The 18,595-nt window shown below is 56.9% G+C and overlaps 1 protein-coding gene across 1 annotated transcript in view; it reads left to right on the forward strand.

Annotated features, from left to right (window-relative positions):
* Positions 1-18,595, forward strand: part of LOC127038397 (zinc finger protein 628-like) — a 41,776-nt gene that overhangs the window by 21,722 nt on the left and 1,459 nt on the right. The window contains exons 4-7 of the mRNA XM_050930976.1: positions 379-507; positions 9,381-9,572; positions 10,931-11,031; positions 16,984-18,496. Of these exons, the coding sequence (XP_050786933.1) occupies positions 379-507; positions 9,381-9,572; positions 10,931-11,031; positions 16,984-18,496 (1,935 nt within the window). The remainder of the gene's footprint in view (positions 1-378; positions 508-9,380; positions 9,573-10,930; positions 11,032-16,983; positions 18,497-18,595) is intronic.

The following is an 18,595-nucleotide window of genomic DNA, read 5'->3' on the forward strand; positions in this document are numbered from 1 at the left end:
GCGGCGCACTAGGGAGAGGTGGCCTTTGCAGCGCTCAGTGCCAGCCTGGCACCAAGGGCAATGAGGAATTTCTCTCCATCTGTGTGTTTCTTGCACTGGTGACTGGTTTCACACTTGTACGCTTTATCTTTGCTGACATGGTCACATGAGGAGGGTCATACCCGCTGGTTTGTGGTGGCCGCTATCACTTCCCTGGATGTAGCGAGGGCTCAGACTCAGGCCTGGAGTCTGCGGTGGGATGGTGTGTTGTGTCTCTGTTTCAAAGTGACTCTGATCAATTTTCAGTCAGTGCTGGTGGCAGGGCTGCTGTGAAATTCTCTGCTATGCCCCACAAGCTGGCATGTGATTTACAGCTGCTGCTGTTTCAATTTCCCACAGGATTCCCCGCTGTTGTACCACCACCTGTAAGCGCTCAGCGAGAGCCTGTCACCAAACCGATCGCTGAGGCTAGCGTCTCGTCTGCGCGGGAAAGCAGGACAGCCGCCTGCCCCCCGCTTCCTCCTGCAGGTAGGAGAATCGCTGCTGTTAGAAGTGATCAATACCCACTTCCCCATCTCCACGGGATCCCCTACGGAGGGGGATGGGTTCTCCTAAAGTAACATTTCCTTCCTTGTATACCGGTGAACTCTGGCTAAAGTGGGGGAGTTTGTTACAGGACTGACCCATCACTGATCCCATTGTGCACATTCTTTGTTGCATTTTTGTCAGTGTCAACAGTTAAACCAAACTGGCCAGTTTCCCTTTTGTCTCTTCTCTGTGCCTGCCTTCAGGTTCTCATCCCAGTGGCGGGATGGTCATTATTTCTTCGTAGAATTGTAGAGCTCAGAGACCTCACCTGAGGTCAGGGCCCTATTCTGCTAGGTGCTGTATGTACTTAAAAGAAGAGAACATGAAGCTGAGATGCAGGTTGGAGATGGAGGCTTGGGGGGAGGGGACGTGCCCGAGGGCTTGCAGCAGGGTCATAGCACATCTGGGAATAGAACCTGAGTCCTCATCTGCTTTGGGCTGCAGACCCTGGCGCGAGTGTGGGAAAGGGAGAAAAGTTTAAATCCAAACAAAGCAACTGTGTATTTGGCAGTTTGGCCCTCGAGTCTCTGAGCTGGTGAGTCTCATTCAGCGCTGCCAGCTGTGCTGTAACAGTTCAATAGCCCCGGTAGAGAGCCACTGGGTATGTCTGTGCTGCACTTAAATACCCTTCGCTGCTGGCTTTGCTGCATGTCCAACTCTAGCAGCTTGCCAGGGAGCAAGAGCAAGTGCAGCCAAAGCTCTAGCAGATGTGCGCACCTTGAAGCAGGTTTGCTGGGCCTAGCTGAGGTCCATGCGGTGTCGTCTTTTCTTCTCCTTCTCTGCGTGCGGAGCTGTTTCCTCTCCCCTCCCAGGCTGTCCGCGCCATTCGCTCTGCTTCCTTCTGGGGCCAGGGGAGAGTCTGGCTTTAGCGCTAGACTTACCCTGAGTGTTTCTGGGACTCACCCGCCATTGTTCTAGCACCCATTGGTGTCCTAGCACAGTGCAGCCCTGTTGCCTTCACCCACCCCCACTGTCACCTTGATCTTCATTGAGCACAAGAGCCTGGGATTTCTCTCTGGTATCGTGACAGCAGCACAGCGCCTGCTCCAGTCGTCCTTGCTATAACCATGCTGTGACTGCGTCTCCTGGCAGTGTGTGCTGCACGGTCAGGCCAGCGTTTCAGCTTGCTTAGAGGCCATGCTGAGGTCTCCCCTCCACTCCATGCTAAGGTGTGGACTTAGCTAGGGCCTGACCACATGCAGCACAAGATGTTCTTCAGTTTCCCCTCTAAACCCTGAACTGGCTTGATCCTGCTTAGCTGGAGCCAATTTTTTAAGGTCAGGCTTGGCAAAGCCCTGGCTGGGATGATTTAGTTGGGGATTGGTCCTGCTTTGAGCAGGGGGTTGGACTAGATACCTCCTGAGGTCCCTTCCAACCCTGATATTCTATGATTCTAATGGGATTCTATCTGGGAACAAGCCAGCGTAGGGACAGTGGCCCTCCACCCAAAGGGGTACTGAATTCCAGCCCTTCCCCAAGGGCTCTGGGTTTGGGGGTGGGGGGGTGGGAGTGGGGAGAGAGCAGCCAGTGAGGCATGTGACGCTGAGCAGACACCCTCCCTCCCATGCCTCCATTGTCACTAAGAGGAAGTGATGGCAGCTGATAAGGGAAATGCAATTCCCAGTGGGAGGGAGGTGGTGGCCTGGTGGGGGTTCGGGGTGGGCATGCTTCTCTTCCTGAGAGAAGTCTCTGGTGGCTCTCCTGTCCAAAGTGCCTCCTTCCTCTCTGTCCCAGGCAGCTGGAAAGCCAAGTGGCACTCCTGGGTGGGATTACGATCCTCCCGAGGGGTGTGCGGGAGTTCGAAAGGCCTGGGAGAGAGGAGCTGACCTGGCAGCTGAGGAATCAGGTTGGAGAGCCTATTGTTTGGGTGAGGGATATTTGAGAAGGTGCACGTCTTTCATGGGGAGAAGATACTGTCCTGGGGGAAGGTGCTTTAGAGAGACATCTCACTGGGACTGAGCGAGGGGAGGGGTGTCTTTGCCACCCACCACAGCATTAAAAATTCATTCTGCTGCCGGGGTGGGGAGGTTGCCAAAGACCCATGAGCTCCCCTGCAGGGAGCTGGGAAGTTGGAGGACCTTAGGGAGAGGTGGACACACCTCTGAACTCTATAGAAATAGCCTGAAGTAAGAGGGGCAGAGTGGGGAAGGGTTGCTTGGAAAATAGGATCTGACCCTCCTGAAATGGGGACAGGGCTATGATCAGAGTTGGGTGTGGGAGCCAGGACTCCTGGGTTCTATTTGTAGCTCTGCCGCTGGCTCTCTGTTTGGCCTTGGGTGAGTCGCTGCCCATCTTTGTGCCTTAGTCTATCAGGTTTGTCCAAGGGCGGGATCTTTCCTTGCTTCCCTGGGGCTGAGGCCAAATCAGTGGCCTCATCCAGACCAAGACGTGGAAGGTGCTAGGTGACAGGTGTTAGTTAACACCTGCCACGTCCTCGTCTGGACAGAGGCCTGAGGTGAAAGCCCTTGCTCCTTCTCCCCCATACCGGGGGCCAGGGCACCCCCTCCCCCCCAGGGCGCTGTCTTGTCTCACACATGCAACGGGACTCTGCTGCCCCTGAGCTCGGCCGGGGGTGTTGCTGTGCTGGGCTCCCCAGCAGAGGGAGCAGCCAGCGGCTCTCTGGCCACACCCATTACGTGTCAGCTTCAGCCCTGGGGAAGGTAAGGCAGGAGAGCTGAGAGATGCCTGCTCAATCCAACCCCATCTGCCCTTCATGCTGGCCATCCGGAGGGGGGCTGCAGCATCTGGGGCGGTGGGGGAGGTAGGGGAGACCCCATCCCTGTGTGTATGGAGCCATGGAGCGGGGAAAAGTCTAGAAATGGGTGGCAGGGGGACCAGGCTTCTGACCCCATTGCCCTCTGCGGGGATGTGAACAAAGATGGGGTTGAGCCCCAGTGCTGGAATCCGGACTGCCCTGATGTATGGGGCTAGGTCCCATCCAGCAACCCACTGCGCTGCTGCCCCTCCTCCCACTGCTCTTTCTGGGGGCGGGGGTGGTTGGAAGGCTCTGCTCTTTTCTGACATAAAGAGGTGTCTTCTGGTCCCATTTCTCAGGCCTTGGCCTGCACGTAGGTAGGGCCCTACCAAATTCTCATCCATGAAAAACATGTCACGGACTGTGAAATCTGTTTTCCCCATGAGAAATCTGGTGTGTTGTGTACTTTTACCCTATACAGATTTCACGGTGGAGACCAGCGTTTCTCAGTTTGGGGGCCCTAACCTAAAAGGGAGTTGCAGGAGGTCACAAGATTATTTTAGGGGAGTCATGGTATTGCTGCCCTTACTTCTGCATTGCTGTCTTCGGAGCTGGGTGGCTGGAGAGCAGCAGCTGTTGGCCAGGCACCCAGCTCTGAAAGCAACACTCTGGCAGCAGCAGCTCAGAAGTAAGTGTGCAATACCATCCCAGGCCATCCTTTCTTCTGTGCTGCTGCTGGTGGTGGCTCTGCCTTCAGAGCTGGGATCCCGGCCAGCAGCCGCCGCTCTCCAGCTGCCCAGCTCTGAAGGCAGCACTGCTGCCAGCAGCAGTGCAGAAGTAAGGTTAGCAGTACCACAACCCCACTTACAATAACCTTGCAACCCACCACCACACCCCTACAATTACAACACTGTGAAATTTCAGATTTAAATAGCTGAAATCATGAAATTTACTATTTTTAAAATCCTATGACCATGAAATTGACCAAAATGGACCATGAATTTGGTAGGGCCCTACACTTGGGGCTGAGTAGGAAAGGACAGCAGCAAGCGTACCTCATTATCAGATGGGAGGTAGGGTGATGCTCCTACCCCAACCCTAGGTGAACTCTGTCCCATCTCAGACTATGTGCAAGGAGCTGGTGCGGTGTGTCTGGTGCTGCATAGACCTGAGCCCAGTGAGTGTGTGGCTGCAGTGAGCTGGTGCAGCTGGACAAGACTCTGCTGGCTTGAGAGACGGGGCCCCTACCTGTGTTAAACCCCCGTGGGTAGATGTGGAGGTTATCCTGGCTTTTCAGCTCCTTGCCTGTGGGCAGTGTGTCCTGCCCCCTGCTGGTTGCAGGAGACCCCTTGCAGCTTCCGTCACCATTGCAGCAGGACAGAATCCACTTAGTATATCAGGGTTGGAAGGGACCTCAGGAGGTCATCTAGTCCAGCCCCCTGCTCAAAGCAGGACCAATCCCCAATATTTGCCCCAGATCCCTAAATGGCCCCCTCAAGGATTGAACTCACAACAGTGGGTTTAGCCCTAGCACTTTGCCGTGGAGCGCCAGGGCTGGACCGGCAGGGCTTGATCCCACAGGGCTCCGAGCTAAGGGAGAGCTTGTCTGTAACACTTGCAATGTTTAATGTCGCACAACGGCAGCTGGGCCTGGTGTTCCCTGCCAGCCAAGAGCCGCCCAAACACAGCTCTACTCCCCACAAGCCTCCTGCGCTTTCGAGGGCTTCAGTGAAGGGTTCGGGATGGAGCCCTTAGTGCCCCCAGCAGTGTCACAGCAAGGGGAAAACTCACTGTTCCTAACACCTCTGCCCCAGCCCTGGGCCTCGTGGTTTGTTACTGCCCTAGCAACAGACTCTGATTAGTGGGAGGAACCAAGAGTGTTGCTAACAGGGTGCAGGACAGTGCCCACTTACATACTGGAAGTTTGAAGGATCTGGAGCCATCCTTCCATGGAGCAGGAACCCTGGGGCTTTATTCATAGTTGAAATGGACTGTTTTAGACACCAAGGCAGCCCAGTGCCATCGGACTTCCATGTGGATCAGCTGCAGGCATCAGGAAAGAGCTTGGCTCGGCTCCTCCTCTGAATCACATGTGGGGCTGGGTTTGCTGAAGGGCTTGGCAGCTCCCATTGAACAGTGCTTGTGGCCAGAGTTTCAAAAGGGTTCGGTGCTCAGTGTGAGCCCGGTGTGCTGAGCCTTTCTGAAAATAGTTGCCCTAAAGTAGCGCCGCATTCCACTCTCCCATACACGAGTTCAGCTCCGTGGAGCTGAGAGTGGATTTTTTCCCTAGGGCATGGCTACACTAGAGAGTTGCAGTGCTGGTGATGGGGTTACAGCGCTGCAACTCACTCTGTGTCCACACTTGCAAAGCACGGCCAGCGCTGCAACTCCCTGGTTGCAGCACTGGCTGTACACCTGGTTTGCTTGGAGTGTAGCGATTCCAGCGCTGGTGATGCAGCGCTGCTCATCAAGTGTAGCCACTACAAGCGCTGTTATTGGCCTCCAGGGTATTAGGAGGTATCCCAGAATTCCTGTCCACAACAAACCAGAAGAATGACTGAACTCCGATCTCCCCGTAGCTACTTAGCTAAAAAACAAACACAGCTGCTCTTTGCTCCAGCGAGCGAGCGGAGGCAGGGGAATTGCTTTGGAATGTTCACAGCTGTTTGCTTGAGGAGAGAGGGGAGGGGGTAGTCTGTGTTGAGCAGCTGCTTATATGATCTAAAGACTATTTAGGAGTGCATAATTTGCATTTAATGAATAAGAGACAGGTGGGGGAAAGGTCAGAACTTTAAAAATGATTGAAGGTAGGCACTGTGTATCTTCCAGTCCTTAGAACTTGCAAGGCAGGGAGCTGAGAACAGTGTCAGCTCCGAAAATCCACTCTCTCTGTCTCCCCCACGCTCCCTGTCACACTCCATCCCACCCCCCTCTTTTGAAAAGCACGTTGCAGCCACTTGAACGCTGGGATAATTGCCCACAATGCACCACTCCCAACAGCGCTGCAAATGCTGCAAATGTGGCCAGACTACAGCGCTGGTAGCTGTCAGTGTGGCCACACTGCAGCGCTTTCCCTACACAGCTGCACGAACACAGCTGTAACTCCCAGCGCTGCACATCTCCAAGTGTAGCCATACCCCTAGGCTGTAACAAAGTTGCTGGTTCAGGGGACGGTCTTGTCATCCTTAGGCCCTGATCTTGCATTCGTATCAGCACAGGCAGCCTTCTGCGTCCCCAGAGCCTTAGGATCAGTGTTGCTGTGCAGGCTGCTCTTACCTGTTCAGTGCAAGCCCCGGGCCCAGTTTTAGCACAGTAACAAAGGGCATCTAGTTAATTCTCTTAAATCTTATCAACCTAGAACCTTTCAGCTGTGAAAAGTATTGCACTGTCGGCTCAAAGGAGATTAAACTGTCTCACAGTTAGGGATTTAAGGGCCTAATCCTGATCTCATTGATGTTGGGGGGAGTGAAATCCGCTGTTAGTGTGGTGATGCGGGGGAAATGCTCCAGGAGCTGGAAAGTCTGTTCTGCATATTCTGGTACTCTGAGAAGCCTCAGCTGAGATCTGGGCCGTGTTGATTTTTGAACAGTGCGAACAATGTCGCACATATTAAATGGATTAAAAACTGGTTAAGGATAGCTCATCCTCCAATGAGATCTCTTCTAATAGGGTCCCGCAGGGATCAGTACGGGGCCAGTGCTGCTCAGTATCTTGAGCAACGATCTGGAAGAAACCATAAAATCTTAGCTGGGAAAATTTGCAGATGCCACCTGTCCGCTGAGTCGTGAATAACGACTCGTCCATTACACAGAACAATCTGAGCCAGTTGTCAAGGGGACAGCATGCTCGTGTTTTAACTCTGCCCGAGTGTGGGTCCCATATATAAAATGGGGGGCTGTGTCCTGGAATGTGGGACTCTAGAAAGGACTGAGGGGTCATGGCAGAAGGAATCCGACTGAACATGAGCTCCCAGCGTGATGCTCTAGCTCAGAGGGCAAACACAATCCTCGAGTGTGTAAGGGTGCTATCGAATGGGAGTAGAGAGATGCTGTCGCCTCAGTATGGGTTATATACTAGTGAGGCATTACCGGTTGCTGGGTTTAGTTCTGGTGTCCACGCTGCCATGAGACTGTTAACAAATGTGGGTTCTGGAAAGTGCTACAGGAACTGGAATTGGAAAACCTGCCTGAGAGACAAAGGAAACTTGGTCCATTTAGTTTATCAAAGAGGAAGTTAAGAGGTGACTGGATCATGGTTTCCAAGAACCTACGTGGTTACTCCTCCACCTGCGGGGCTCTTAAAGGCAGATTAAAATGCAGCAGCTGAAGCTAGCTAAATTCCAGACTAGAAATAAGGTGCAGACTGTTGACCACTGGAACAGTTTATCTGGGGGTATGGTGCATTCCCCAGCACTTGGAGTCTTTGCATTGAGATTGGGGGTCTCTTAAAACACATGCTCTGCCTCAAACACAAGTGCTGGGCCTGCCGCAGGAATTGCTGAGATTCTCCAGCCTGTGATGCAGGACATCAGACTAGATCAGCGTTTCTCAAATGCAGCCACCATGGCCACATGTGGCCACCAGGGGCTTTTCTTGTGGCCACAGCCTCCTGGGTGGTGATTGGGGGAGGGGCAAAGCAACCGCCCCTCCTCAGGGCCTCCAGCAGGGGCTGGTCCTTGCCCCCTTCTGGAGGCACAAACGCTGTAGGAGCAGGTGATCAGTGTGAGTTCTCCACCTTCCTCGGGATGGCAGAGCTCGGACTTTGACCCTGGGGGGTGGGCGGAAGGCTCTGGCGTGTGGCGGTGGACTTCATCCCCCAGCCTCAGGGCTTCAGGTGTCAGCCCTGGGCTCACTCCCTGTGACAGTGCTGCCCATGGGAGCCAGCTGAGGTCACTCCATTAGAGGCAGACAAACCCCAGAAGCTGGTGGTTATTCCAATACTTAGATTTCCCAAGCCAGCACAGATCAGCTTTTATAGTACCTCACTGGTTACTTAGAAATTCAAACACTGCACTTCCCTTCAAGTGCCCAGCCTCAGGCATCTGTCCAGACACACACATCAGATATGATGATGATTCCTGAAAATCATATCATATCAAAGAGAAGGTTCTTCCAATCCCAAAGGATCAGCCACATACCCAGGTCCAATTATAACTTAGATCTTACCCAAAATTCACACTATTAGCCAATTCTTATTAACTAAGCTAAAATTTATTTAAAAAGAGAGAGAGTTGGTCAATATACAGACAGACTTGAATTCAATTCTTGAGGTTCAGATACATACTAGAGATGAGCTTGTAGTTGCCAAAAGTCCTTTTAGAAGTAGTCCATAGGTTATAGTCCAGTGTCCATATTCAGGGTGATTCCAGTCTGAGATCCCCAGTCACTATCCTTATGACTTAAGGTTCCCCCCTCTTGAAACCCAAAGCAGATCTGAGATGAAGCAGGATCGTGTCCCAGTGTTCATATACATTTCCAGCAGCCTTTAGGCCTGAGAAAACACTAAGCTGCTTTCTTGCTAGCGTGGTGCAGAGAGGGGCCGTGAGAACCCCCTTCTCCTGCAAAACCTGGGAATGGAGACTTCCCGGGCTGCCCTTCACTAAACGCGGTGCTGGCAGATGTGGGGGACATGATGAGTTCTTTTCCCGGGGCTCTGCTGAAAGCTGCTGCTTGGCCTGGCCTTGTTGTGCCAGCTCAGGCTTCGCTTTTCCTCTGCATAGTCAGACGTGACCTCGTTCTAGGGGGTACAAGGCAGCAGCCTTAAAATGGCCGCCCCCCGGACAGACCCCAATGTGCACACTGAGCTTGAAGCTCGCGACACTGGGCACCAGCTGGGATCCGCCCTGCCCAGTGCAGGTGGCTGAATGAGGCCCTGCGCACTGCTCACACTCTTGCTGTGGTGTCAAGGTCGGGCCCAGGCCACGTGTGGGGGAGATTTTACCCCGGACGCTCCCTGCCTCCCCCTTTATTACATGGGGAGAGCCAAAATCCAGCAGCCAGAGGGGAGCAGTGTCCCCTCCTTCCCAGAGCCAGGTGATGAGGAGGTAAAAGGCAGACCCATGTAGGGCTGAGCAAAGCAGTGCACTGACCGTCTCCTCCTAACTCCCTCCTTCCTGCAGCTCCTCACCAGGCCTCCAGCATGGCCCAGGACCCTTCTCCCCAGGCAGCTCTGGAGCTTCAGGGTGGCACCAGCAGCCTCGATGAGCAGGCCCAGCAGCTGGATGCGGAGATCAACGAGCTGATCCAGCAGTGGGAGCTCAGGCCTGAGGATGAGGAGTGGGAGGACACGGCCTCTTGCGTGCTGCTGAAGGGTAGGTGCCCTCGGAGCGTGGTGCCCATACCCCTGTGGGCTGGCCAGCTCCCCCGCCCAGGAAACTTTGAGCTGGAAGAGCCCTGTCAGATCACCTGTGGCCGCAGCAGTGTGGTTCCCTACAGACCATCCCCAGGGCTCTGTCCATTCTGGGTTTAGATCAGGGGTCTCAAACACGCGGCCCACGAGCTGCTTGCGGCCCCCCCGCCCTCCCCCAGCGTTTACCTAGTGCAACTCTGGCCTGACGTGCACTGGGGGAAGGCCAGGCTCCCTGCATGCCCTGCCCTGCTCCCGCACAGCTCCGAGAAGCGGCCGGAACGTGGGGAAGGGGATGGGGGCACCGGGGTCTGTGTGTTGCTCTTGCTTCTGGCAGCGTCCCCAGCAGCTCCCATCGGCCACAGTTCCCCATTCCCAGCCAATGGGAGCTGCTGGGGGTGGTGCCTGAAGCAACAGCAACACACAGACCCTTGTGCCTCTCCTCCCCTAGGTTTCGGCCGCATCCTGGGGTGGGGGGGCAAGGCAGACAGGGAGCGCCAGGCCAGAGCCCACCCTCCGAACCCCTCCTGCAGCCAAACCCCCTGCCACGCCCCTCCTGCATCCTGACCCCCTGCCGCACCCCTCTTGCAGCCCAACCCCCTGCCCTAAGCCTCCTGATGCACTCTGAGCCCCGCCTCACCCCTCCTGCACCCCACACCCCAACTCCTTGCCCTGAGCCCCTGCCACACCCCTCCTGAACCCCCTGGGAGTAGGGAGGGGGCAGAGTTGGGGTGGGGATTTCGGGGAAGGGGTTGGAATGGGGGTAGGGAAGGGGTGGGCAGGGCCTCATGGAAGGGCTGGGGTGGGGGCGGGGCCGAGGGCGGCAAGGGGGAGGTGTCAGTAATGCAGCCCTCGGGCCAATGTACTAGCCCTCGTGGCCTTCATGGTCATTTGCGTTTGAGACCCCTGAATTAGATGCTGCCTGGCCCAGTGCCACTCCAGGAGCCAGTTCCCCCAGCCCTGGAGCTCCTAGCACAACAGGGGACGTCTGCTTTGTTCAGACACCCCCAAGGCTCCTAGCTCTCCCCTTCCCAGCCCTAGTCCCTCTCCCAGCCCAGTGCTCCCACCCTTCGGTCTGGCTCAGGACTGTGTCGTAGCTTTGCTGCCAACATGCCAGTTCCCATCCTTGCCTGCTCTCTCAGAGCCTGGCAGAGTGAAGATGGGTCCCAGGCCAGGGTTGGGGAGAGGAGCCAGGCACTGAAAGCTCCAGAGATGTGCCCCTTTCCCCAGAGACCCACCTGGACGTGGTTTGCCTCTCCTCGCTCTGAGCTCCTGTCCTGATGAGACACGCTCAGATTCCTACCCAATATGCTTTCTGCGCAGGTAAATGGTGCCGGGGTGACCCCATGGAGCTGGACGACGAGTTCATTCGAGAGGACCCTGCCTACAACGCAGACAGGGTGGAGAGCGAGGCTCGGGAAGCAGGTGATGGGGGAGAGGGTGTCACTGGAGTGACCTGAGTCCTTCCCAGCCCACCTGGCACAACTCATGATGTTGCCCAGCTCTCTGAGAAGGACCCTGAGTGCAACTGGGCACCTGGGAGTCCCTCATAGAGGGAGATGGCTGGGTGAAGACTCAGGGAGGTACAGGGCATACCTGGCTCCCTGCTGGGACTCTGCAACTGGCACATGCATACGGGAATCCTTATCGAGACATGATGCACCACCTTCCTGCAGGGGCAGGAGGGAGAGCAGTTGCCTATCTTGCACAGGTCTGGAAGGGCCTGGGCGAGAGGAGGGATCTGGGATGGGGGCTCAACAGGGGAGGCACAGGTGGGAAGCAGAGTGATCTGGGGGCTGTGGTGCTCTGCCTGGCACTCTCCATACTCTGCAGCGGCTGTGCCCCCTTGAGCCTGAGATCCTGAGGTCAGGGGAGTTGGGCACAGCAGCCTTTAAGGCTCATACAGAGGAGCCCTGTGTCCAGCCCTGCTCGCAGGAGACCCTGCCATTTCACTAACCACTGAGCTCGCTAGCTTCTGAGCGACCAGCAGGGGCCAAGTCCAGCTGTGTGTCACGTGCCAGATGCAGCATTTATTTACTGCTTTCTGCCCTGGCACTGCTGGGTAAGTGCAGAGCTCGCTGCCCAATGGGAGGGGGTGGGGGAGCGCCAGCTCTGCCCCTGCCTTCTGTCAGGATAACGAGGGCAGCAGGAGGTGCCCTGTGGCGTTTAACGTGCAGACGTCTCTGGAGGGTGGATGTTTCAGTCTCGCAAGTGACACTTGCATGTACGTGTCAGATTGTCTCTGGAGTTGGTGCCACGGGGCGCTGGGAGCTTTCCAGAGCTTGGCACGAATGGCACTAACCGCAGCTGTCTATGGGAAAGGCCTGGTAATCCATCTGGGCAGCGCGGCCCTGAAGCCAGTGACTGAGCCAAAACTCAGGCAACGGGGCTCCCACCCCGTCACTGGGAGAAGATTCCCAGCCCCATAGATCTCACCATGGGAAAGAACTTCCTGGTGTTCAGCATAAACTGTCTCTGGTCATCACGTCCTATCCTCTGCGCCTCATTCCTGCCTCTGCAGAACCTAAGCCTGGGCCCCAAACACTCCTTCCCATCTCCCCACCTCGCCTTGGCCTCCGCAGGCCCCTCTGTGCTTCAGCCTTTGCTCCCCTCTGCTGAGATCGTATTCCAGCCTTCGCGCTCAGGCCTGCACCCTCATCCCCCTGCATGCTCCTCCCCAGGTGCGAAACAGCTCCTTGTCCATCTAACACTGACTTCCTGTGACCCTCCCAATAAACTGGCTGTTGAAGGTACAAGAGCTGTCTCCTCTGCAGCTCTCCCAGCTCCTGGCACTAGGACAGAGAGGGTCATTTGGCCGCTCTGGGAGCCCGCCAGCCAGGGAGCTAGTTGTAGAAGTGTTTTCTCTTGTATGTGGCCAGACCCCAGGCCACTGAGCCAGCAGGAACTGGGCATTAAATGGGAACCAGGAATCCAAAGGTCCCAAATCCCTGAAGCAGCCAGCCCCATAAAGCCCAGGGCGTTTTAGGTTATTAGAGCAACAGCGGTAGGCTGTGCTGTGGCGTGTGCGTGCTCTACCCGGGCCCGGTGGAGAGCTAAGTCTCTCCAGAGCCCTCGTGGCTTTGTTGTTTCTCGCTCTCTTGATTTTTTTGGAACCTGTGGAGCTAGTTGGCGCTGCCAGTTCTCAATGTCAGATCAGCCCGTTATTTCGGAGCCTGCTGACTGTGCTGGGGAAGCATCAGAGCCGCTTGGAATAGAATTCTTTGAACAGGAACGAGCATCAGCCACAGAAGCAGCTGTGGAGCTGGGCTAGGTTTTGGGAAGTTGTTGTCATAGGATTGTTTTTAAAAAATAGCCATTAAGTGTTAAAGGAAAAGCCCCTATAACCGCGAGGCTGTGCTGGCTGAGCAGAATGTAGCAAGAGGGCCTGATTTCCAGCAACGTACACCTGGAAAGGTGCATCTGCGCTACGCCAGAATCGTGCTGGTAAACTTCCGTTTATGTCTCTGCCTGGCTCCGGCACGCCGTTGAATGCACAGCTGTGGTGACTGCTCAGGGTGCATTGCACTCCCAGCCTGGGATTTCCCAGAGCCCCCGGCTTTCAGCGGGAGCCGGGTTAGACAAGTGCGGAGCACTCCTGCATATTCTGCCTGGAAGCTAGGAACCATGCAGGAAACCTCCACCCGATCGGTCTGATATAGAGTGCGCCTGGGCAAATGCCCGTCCCCACGCAGCTGGAACTTGCCTAGGAATCTGAAAATGGTGCAATTGAACGTTGTGCTGGAAAGTGATACCCGTCAGCTTCTCGCATGCTGGGGATGAATTGATGAGAGCGTTGACGGTCCCTGCACTCCAGTGCATTCAAATGGCAAACTTCTCTGGCACACTCTGTACCATCAGCTGTTGACTTCCTATGTGGTTCATCCTCCTCACTGCATTTAGACAGACCGTTCGGCGTTTCTCTCCCAGGCGATTGGCCATGCTGGGTCGGGTGCTACCGTGCATGTTTCTCGGCCTGCATGAGGCCCGTGTTGAAGGAAACAGCTTTGTCGAAGGCATTATGAGATTGCTCCCTTCTGAGCTGCATCTGAGTGGAAAGGGTCTGGCTGCTGTGGTCCTGCTCAGCCGGTAGCCGGGTACCTGAGAGCTGCTGGGCTCTTCTCAGGGTCAGGTCTGGTGTGTGCGAGGCGCTGTCACCTCCTCCGTCCCGGACGTCAGCTCAGGGGCAGCTTGTTTGCTTTGCTTCCTGCAGCAAAACCAAAACCAGGGTGAGGGAATGTGATTCCTTTATATCCGGCATGGGGAAAGTTACTGCTTTGTCTCCAGCAGCATTGCCTGTGACTCTCCCGCTATCCAGGGCCTGTGCCGCACTGTTTTGTTCACCACTAAAGTTACAAGAAGCTATTCTAGCTTTTTTAAGTCTGGTGTGAGCAGCTGTCACAGCCCTGTGCTCCTGGAGTCCCTGTGCCACACATGGGCTACTCGGCTCAGCAGGGGTCCCATCACGAATGTGTGAGGCATGTTTAACAAACCCAGGGGCCCTCTCGGTCCGTTGTGTCCGGGAGCGTGTAATGCTGCCTTTCGGAGCTGGTCGTGTTTCCCCTGCTTTGCACTGCTGTGAATGATGGGACAGGGCAGGGGAGGGTCTGGCCTAGTCACTGGAGAGTGGTAATCGTGTGGTGCATCCGTAGGGCTCAGCCCAGATGATGATGATGAGCTTGGTATTGCAGCCCCAGCCCCAGCCCCGTTACGCAGGCACTGGACAAACCTGTCCATGGTGCCCTTCCTTGCTGAGCTCCTTCTCCTCTCCTGCGTTACCCCAGCGCCTGGGACCTCCTGTTCCCTGTAGCCGAGGGCAGATCTCCTTTCCACTGACAGATGCCGTGCTGCCCACCCAGTGAGTTCACATGCAGCTGCTCGCTCAGAATTAGCGAATGCTGTTGCCACAAGCACAGGTGTCTAATTGTGTTTTCATGGCTGGTACAGATATTCCTGCTTCCAGGCTGTGACCGTATGGGAAGCACTGTGGGAAAAGCCCAGCCAGTCAGCTGAGACCCTAGTTCAGCGAAGCACATGGTCAGTCCCAGAGGTCATCAGGACTCCTCCCAGGCTCAAAGTGAGGCCTGTACCAAAAGAGTCTGCTCCCAAGGCTAGAGTCTGTTACTTGCCTGGGTCTCTGTTCCCTTCCCAGCCCTGACAGGGAGGCCCCAGACCACCATCCGATTGAGCAGGACTTATCGTCTGCCAGGTGGCTGGAGCTCCCTGGAGCACACGCTTGAAGGAGCCCAGGGCTTTCTCAGGGCATGTGCGTGTGGGAAAGCTTCCCCGCTGTGCTTAAATCAATACAGTTAAACTGGTGCAAACCTCCTCGTGGCCCCTTGGACTCCAGGATAAAAGTGACTTTAGAGGGCTTGAGCTAAACTCCTTCCAAAGCAACATAAGCTGAAGCCCCCTCCCCCAATCCCAGCATGAGTGTTAACGGGGGGGAGGGGCGCATATGGCACGCTGGTGCAGCATTCAATGGGGGTGGGGAGGGGGCATATGATGCGCCGGTGCAGTAATCACCAGGAAAGGGGATCCATATGCTGAGCCGGTGCAGCGTTCACCAGGAGGGATCTGTATGCTGCGCCGGTGCAGCGTTCACCAGGAAGGGGGAGGATCCGTATGCTGCGCCGGTGCAGTGTTCACCAGGAAGGGGGGGGTCCATATGGTGCGCCAGTGCAATGTTCACCAGGAGGGGAGTCCATATGCTGCGCCAGTGCAGCATTTGGGGCTGGGGTGGGGTGCGTATGATGCGCCGGTGCAGCTGTCACTTTACATTCACACCTGGGTTATACCAGTATCGCTTTCCGGTGTAGACGAGTGCTCATGCATAGAGCCTGGACTGTGGCTGAGCACTGGCACAGAACAGGATCCCGAACTGTGCGCTCAATGCCGGAGCATCCCAGGCTGTTCTCCGGGCAGAGCCAAGAAGGCCCTTACTGCAGAGCTGGGGTTAGGCTCCTGCCACCCTTTTGACCAGTGTGGGTTGGTGGTGAGGACTCCCCCACCGGGCCAGGCCGGGGCTGCCCCTGCTGAGTGAGGCTGTGCATGTGCAGTGCTGGCTCTCTTCAATCCAGCTCCCCTTGGAGAGGAGCATGAGACCCACAGCTGTGGGGAGGGGAAAGAGCCCCCTGAGGAGAGGGGCTTGGGAGCTGGGGGTGGATCCACCTGGGGGCTGTGCTGCCTGACACTGAGCCCACAGCTGGATGTGTCAGGAGGTAGCTGTGGGGGGAGGGATAGCTCAGTGGTTTGAGCATTGGCCTGCTAAACTGAGGGTTGTGAGTTCAGTCCTTGAGGGGGCCACTTAGGGATCTGGGGCAAAAATCAGTACTTGGTCCTGCTGGTGAAGGCAGGAGGCTGGAATCAATGATCTTTCAGGGTCCCTTCCAGTTCTATGAAATAGGTATATCTCCATATATGATGAGCCACAGGGAGAACCGGCAAGACAGCTGGGCTCCAGCCACCTGTCTGGTGGGGAGGGCAGGGGCCTGGCAGGCCGTACCTGCCGCCCTGCTCAGGGATGCAGCACATGCTCTCTGCCCATCCCGACCCCCAGCAGGAGGAGGCGTGCAAGGGGGTAGTAAATGTGAGCAGAGTGAGGGAGGGGGGCCAGTGAAGAAACGCACTCTGGGGGGAAGTCAGCTGCACTGTGAGATTGGGTTGGTTCTGTTCCCAACGTCAGGGGAGAGTTTGTAGGTCCCTTCCTGTCTGGCTGTCTCTGGTGGGATTCAAGCACCATGTGGTCAGTCTGATTGTTTAGATCTGTGGCTGAGATCCTATCTCATGTGTAGACCCTTGTCCTGAGATCACCCACATCTTCGCTGGGCGGGGAGCTCTGCTCCAGGTGTCACCATCTGAGAACCTCCAAGCTGGAGCAGGACGGGGCCTCGGCAGTGGTTCCTCTGTGAACCATGTGCAGTCTTGGGCAAATCCACAGTCCGGGCCGTCTTGGGGAGGAGCAGCGTCTGGCTCTGCGTCTTCAGGAGCTGTCCTCCATCTCCACTGGACGCCTGAGCGCTGTGCTGGCCCAGCTGGCAGGAGCGGAGTGTTGTTAACGCGGGGGCATGGGGACAATTCCCTCTGGTGGTGGGACACCCTTGTCAGCGTTTGTCAGGGTCGAGGCCTGTGTTTAACTCATCCACCAGAGACCAGCTCTGGGCCTTGGCTGCATTCTGACCTCCCCTCTCTGAGGCGCTGAGAGCAGGGTCCGGAGGGCAGCCGCGGGTTAGTGGTGTGGGGCTGAAGAGCAATTGAGTGAATGGCTGAACTGGGCCGAGAGCATAAGGGGTGGGGGAGGCTGAGGCGCCAGCAAAGCTGCTCCGCCAGATGCAGCCCCACCAGGATGGGCATTTCACCATGTGCCTCTCTCTGCAGATGATGATGTAGAGGGCCAGGCCAGCAGCCCAGCAGTGCCGCCCTCCTCCCTTGCCCGGTCCTCTGAGGCAGCCCCAGACAGCCAGGGGGTCTATTCCCTTAGACCCAGGGGCCCTGCGAAGGAGCGTTCCGCAGAGGAGGAGGGAGACACCCCCACGGAGGAAAGCTCAGCAGAGGAGGAGGAAGGAGACTCCCCTGGTGGCTGCACAGAGGAGAGCTCAGCTGAAGAAGAGGAGGAGGAGGAAGCTGAGCGCTCTCCCCAGCGGCAGAGGAAGCGGGGGCCCCAGGGAGGGACGGCTCCGCGTGTCTACCCATGCCCCACCTGTGGCCATAAGTTCGCCAACAGCAGCAACATGCGGAAGCACCTGCGGATCCACACTCGGGAGGCACCGTACTCGTGCCACGCCTGTGGCAAGTCCTTCACCGACTCCTCCAACCTTACCAAGCACCAGCGCGTGCACAGCGGGGGCCGGGAACGCCCCTTCAGCTGCTCCAAGTGCCCCAAGGTCTTCGCCTCGGCCCCCGATCTGCAGGAGCACCTGCGGCGCCATGAGGGCATCCGGCCCTTCCCCTGCATGGACTGCAAGCGCAGCTTTGTGTCGCAGGCAGAGCTGCTGGCGCACATCCGCAACCACGTGGGGCAGCCCCAGGCCCTGACCGCCAAGCCCTTGCTGCACTGCGAGGACTGCAACAAGAGCTTCGCCGGCCCCATGCTGCTGCGCCTACACCAGCGCCGCCACAAGGCCTACGTGTGTGATGAATGCGGCGCCGTCTTCACCCTCGAGTTCAAGCTGCTTTTCCACAAGAGCCTGCACAAGGGGCTGCAGACCTGCACGCGCTGTGGGGTGCAGTACACAGGAGGGCACTTCTGCCGGGCCCAGGCCCGGGCCCAGGCCCAGTCCTGTGCCTCCCGGCCAGGACACAACAGTGCCAAGACTCCGGGGACTGCATCACTCGTGGTCAGAGTCCCTGACTCTGTGCCAGCAGAAGGCTCCACCCCGGCCAGGCCTCCAGCCCCACTAGCAGCTGGGCCCCCAACCCCTGCCCCGGCCGGTCCCCCAGCCCCACTAGCAGACGAGCCCCCAAGCCCTGCCCCAGCTGGGCCCCCAGCCCCAGTAGCAGCCGGACCCCCAGGCTCCGCCCTGGCTGGGCCCCCAAGCCCTGCCCCAGCTGGGCCCCCAGGCTCCGCCCCAGCCAGGCCCGCAGCCCCAGCCCCACTAGCGGCTGGGGCCCCAGCCCAAGCAGCAGTGAGGGTCCACAGCTCAACCACATCGATGGCCGCTGCCTCAGTCCCTTTGACCATTCCTCCCTCAGACCCAGTCGCAGGAGTGATAAGTAATGGCCTGATCCTACTAAACCCGGCAACCTTGCCCCCGGGCACCAAGATCATCCTTCAGATCCCACCCCAGATGGTTGTGCCCCCGAGGGACGCAGGCACAAGAGCTGGGAGCACCAACGCTTGTACTCTGCAAGAACTGGTACCTAGGAGGATGCCAGAGCTGCACCCAGCCCCAGGTACCGTATACTGTCACCAGGGCACAATCCGTAGCAATTGGGGAGTTGGCTCCTGTTTCCCACCCTCTGCTGTCAGCCTCCCTGCAGTAGTTGAGCCCT

Source organism: Gopherus flavomarginatus, chromosome 20 (assembly GCF_025201925.1).
Source record: "Gopherus flavomarginatus isolate rGopFla2 chromosome 20, rGopFla2.mat.asm, whole genome shotgun sequence".
Taxonomy (NCBI): domain Eukaryota; kingdom Metazoa; phylum Chordata; order Testudines; family Testudinidae; genus Gopherus; species Gopherus flavomarginatus.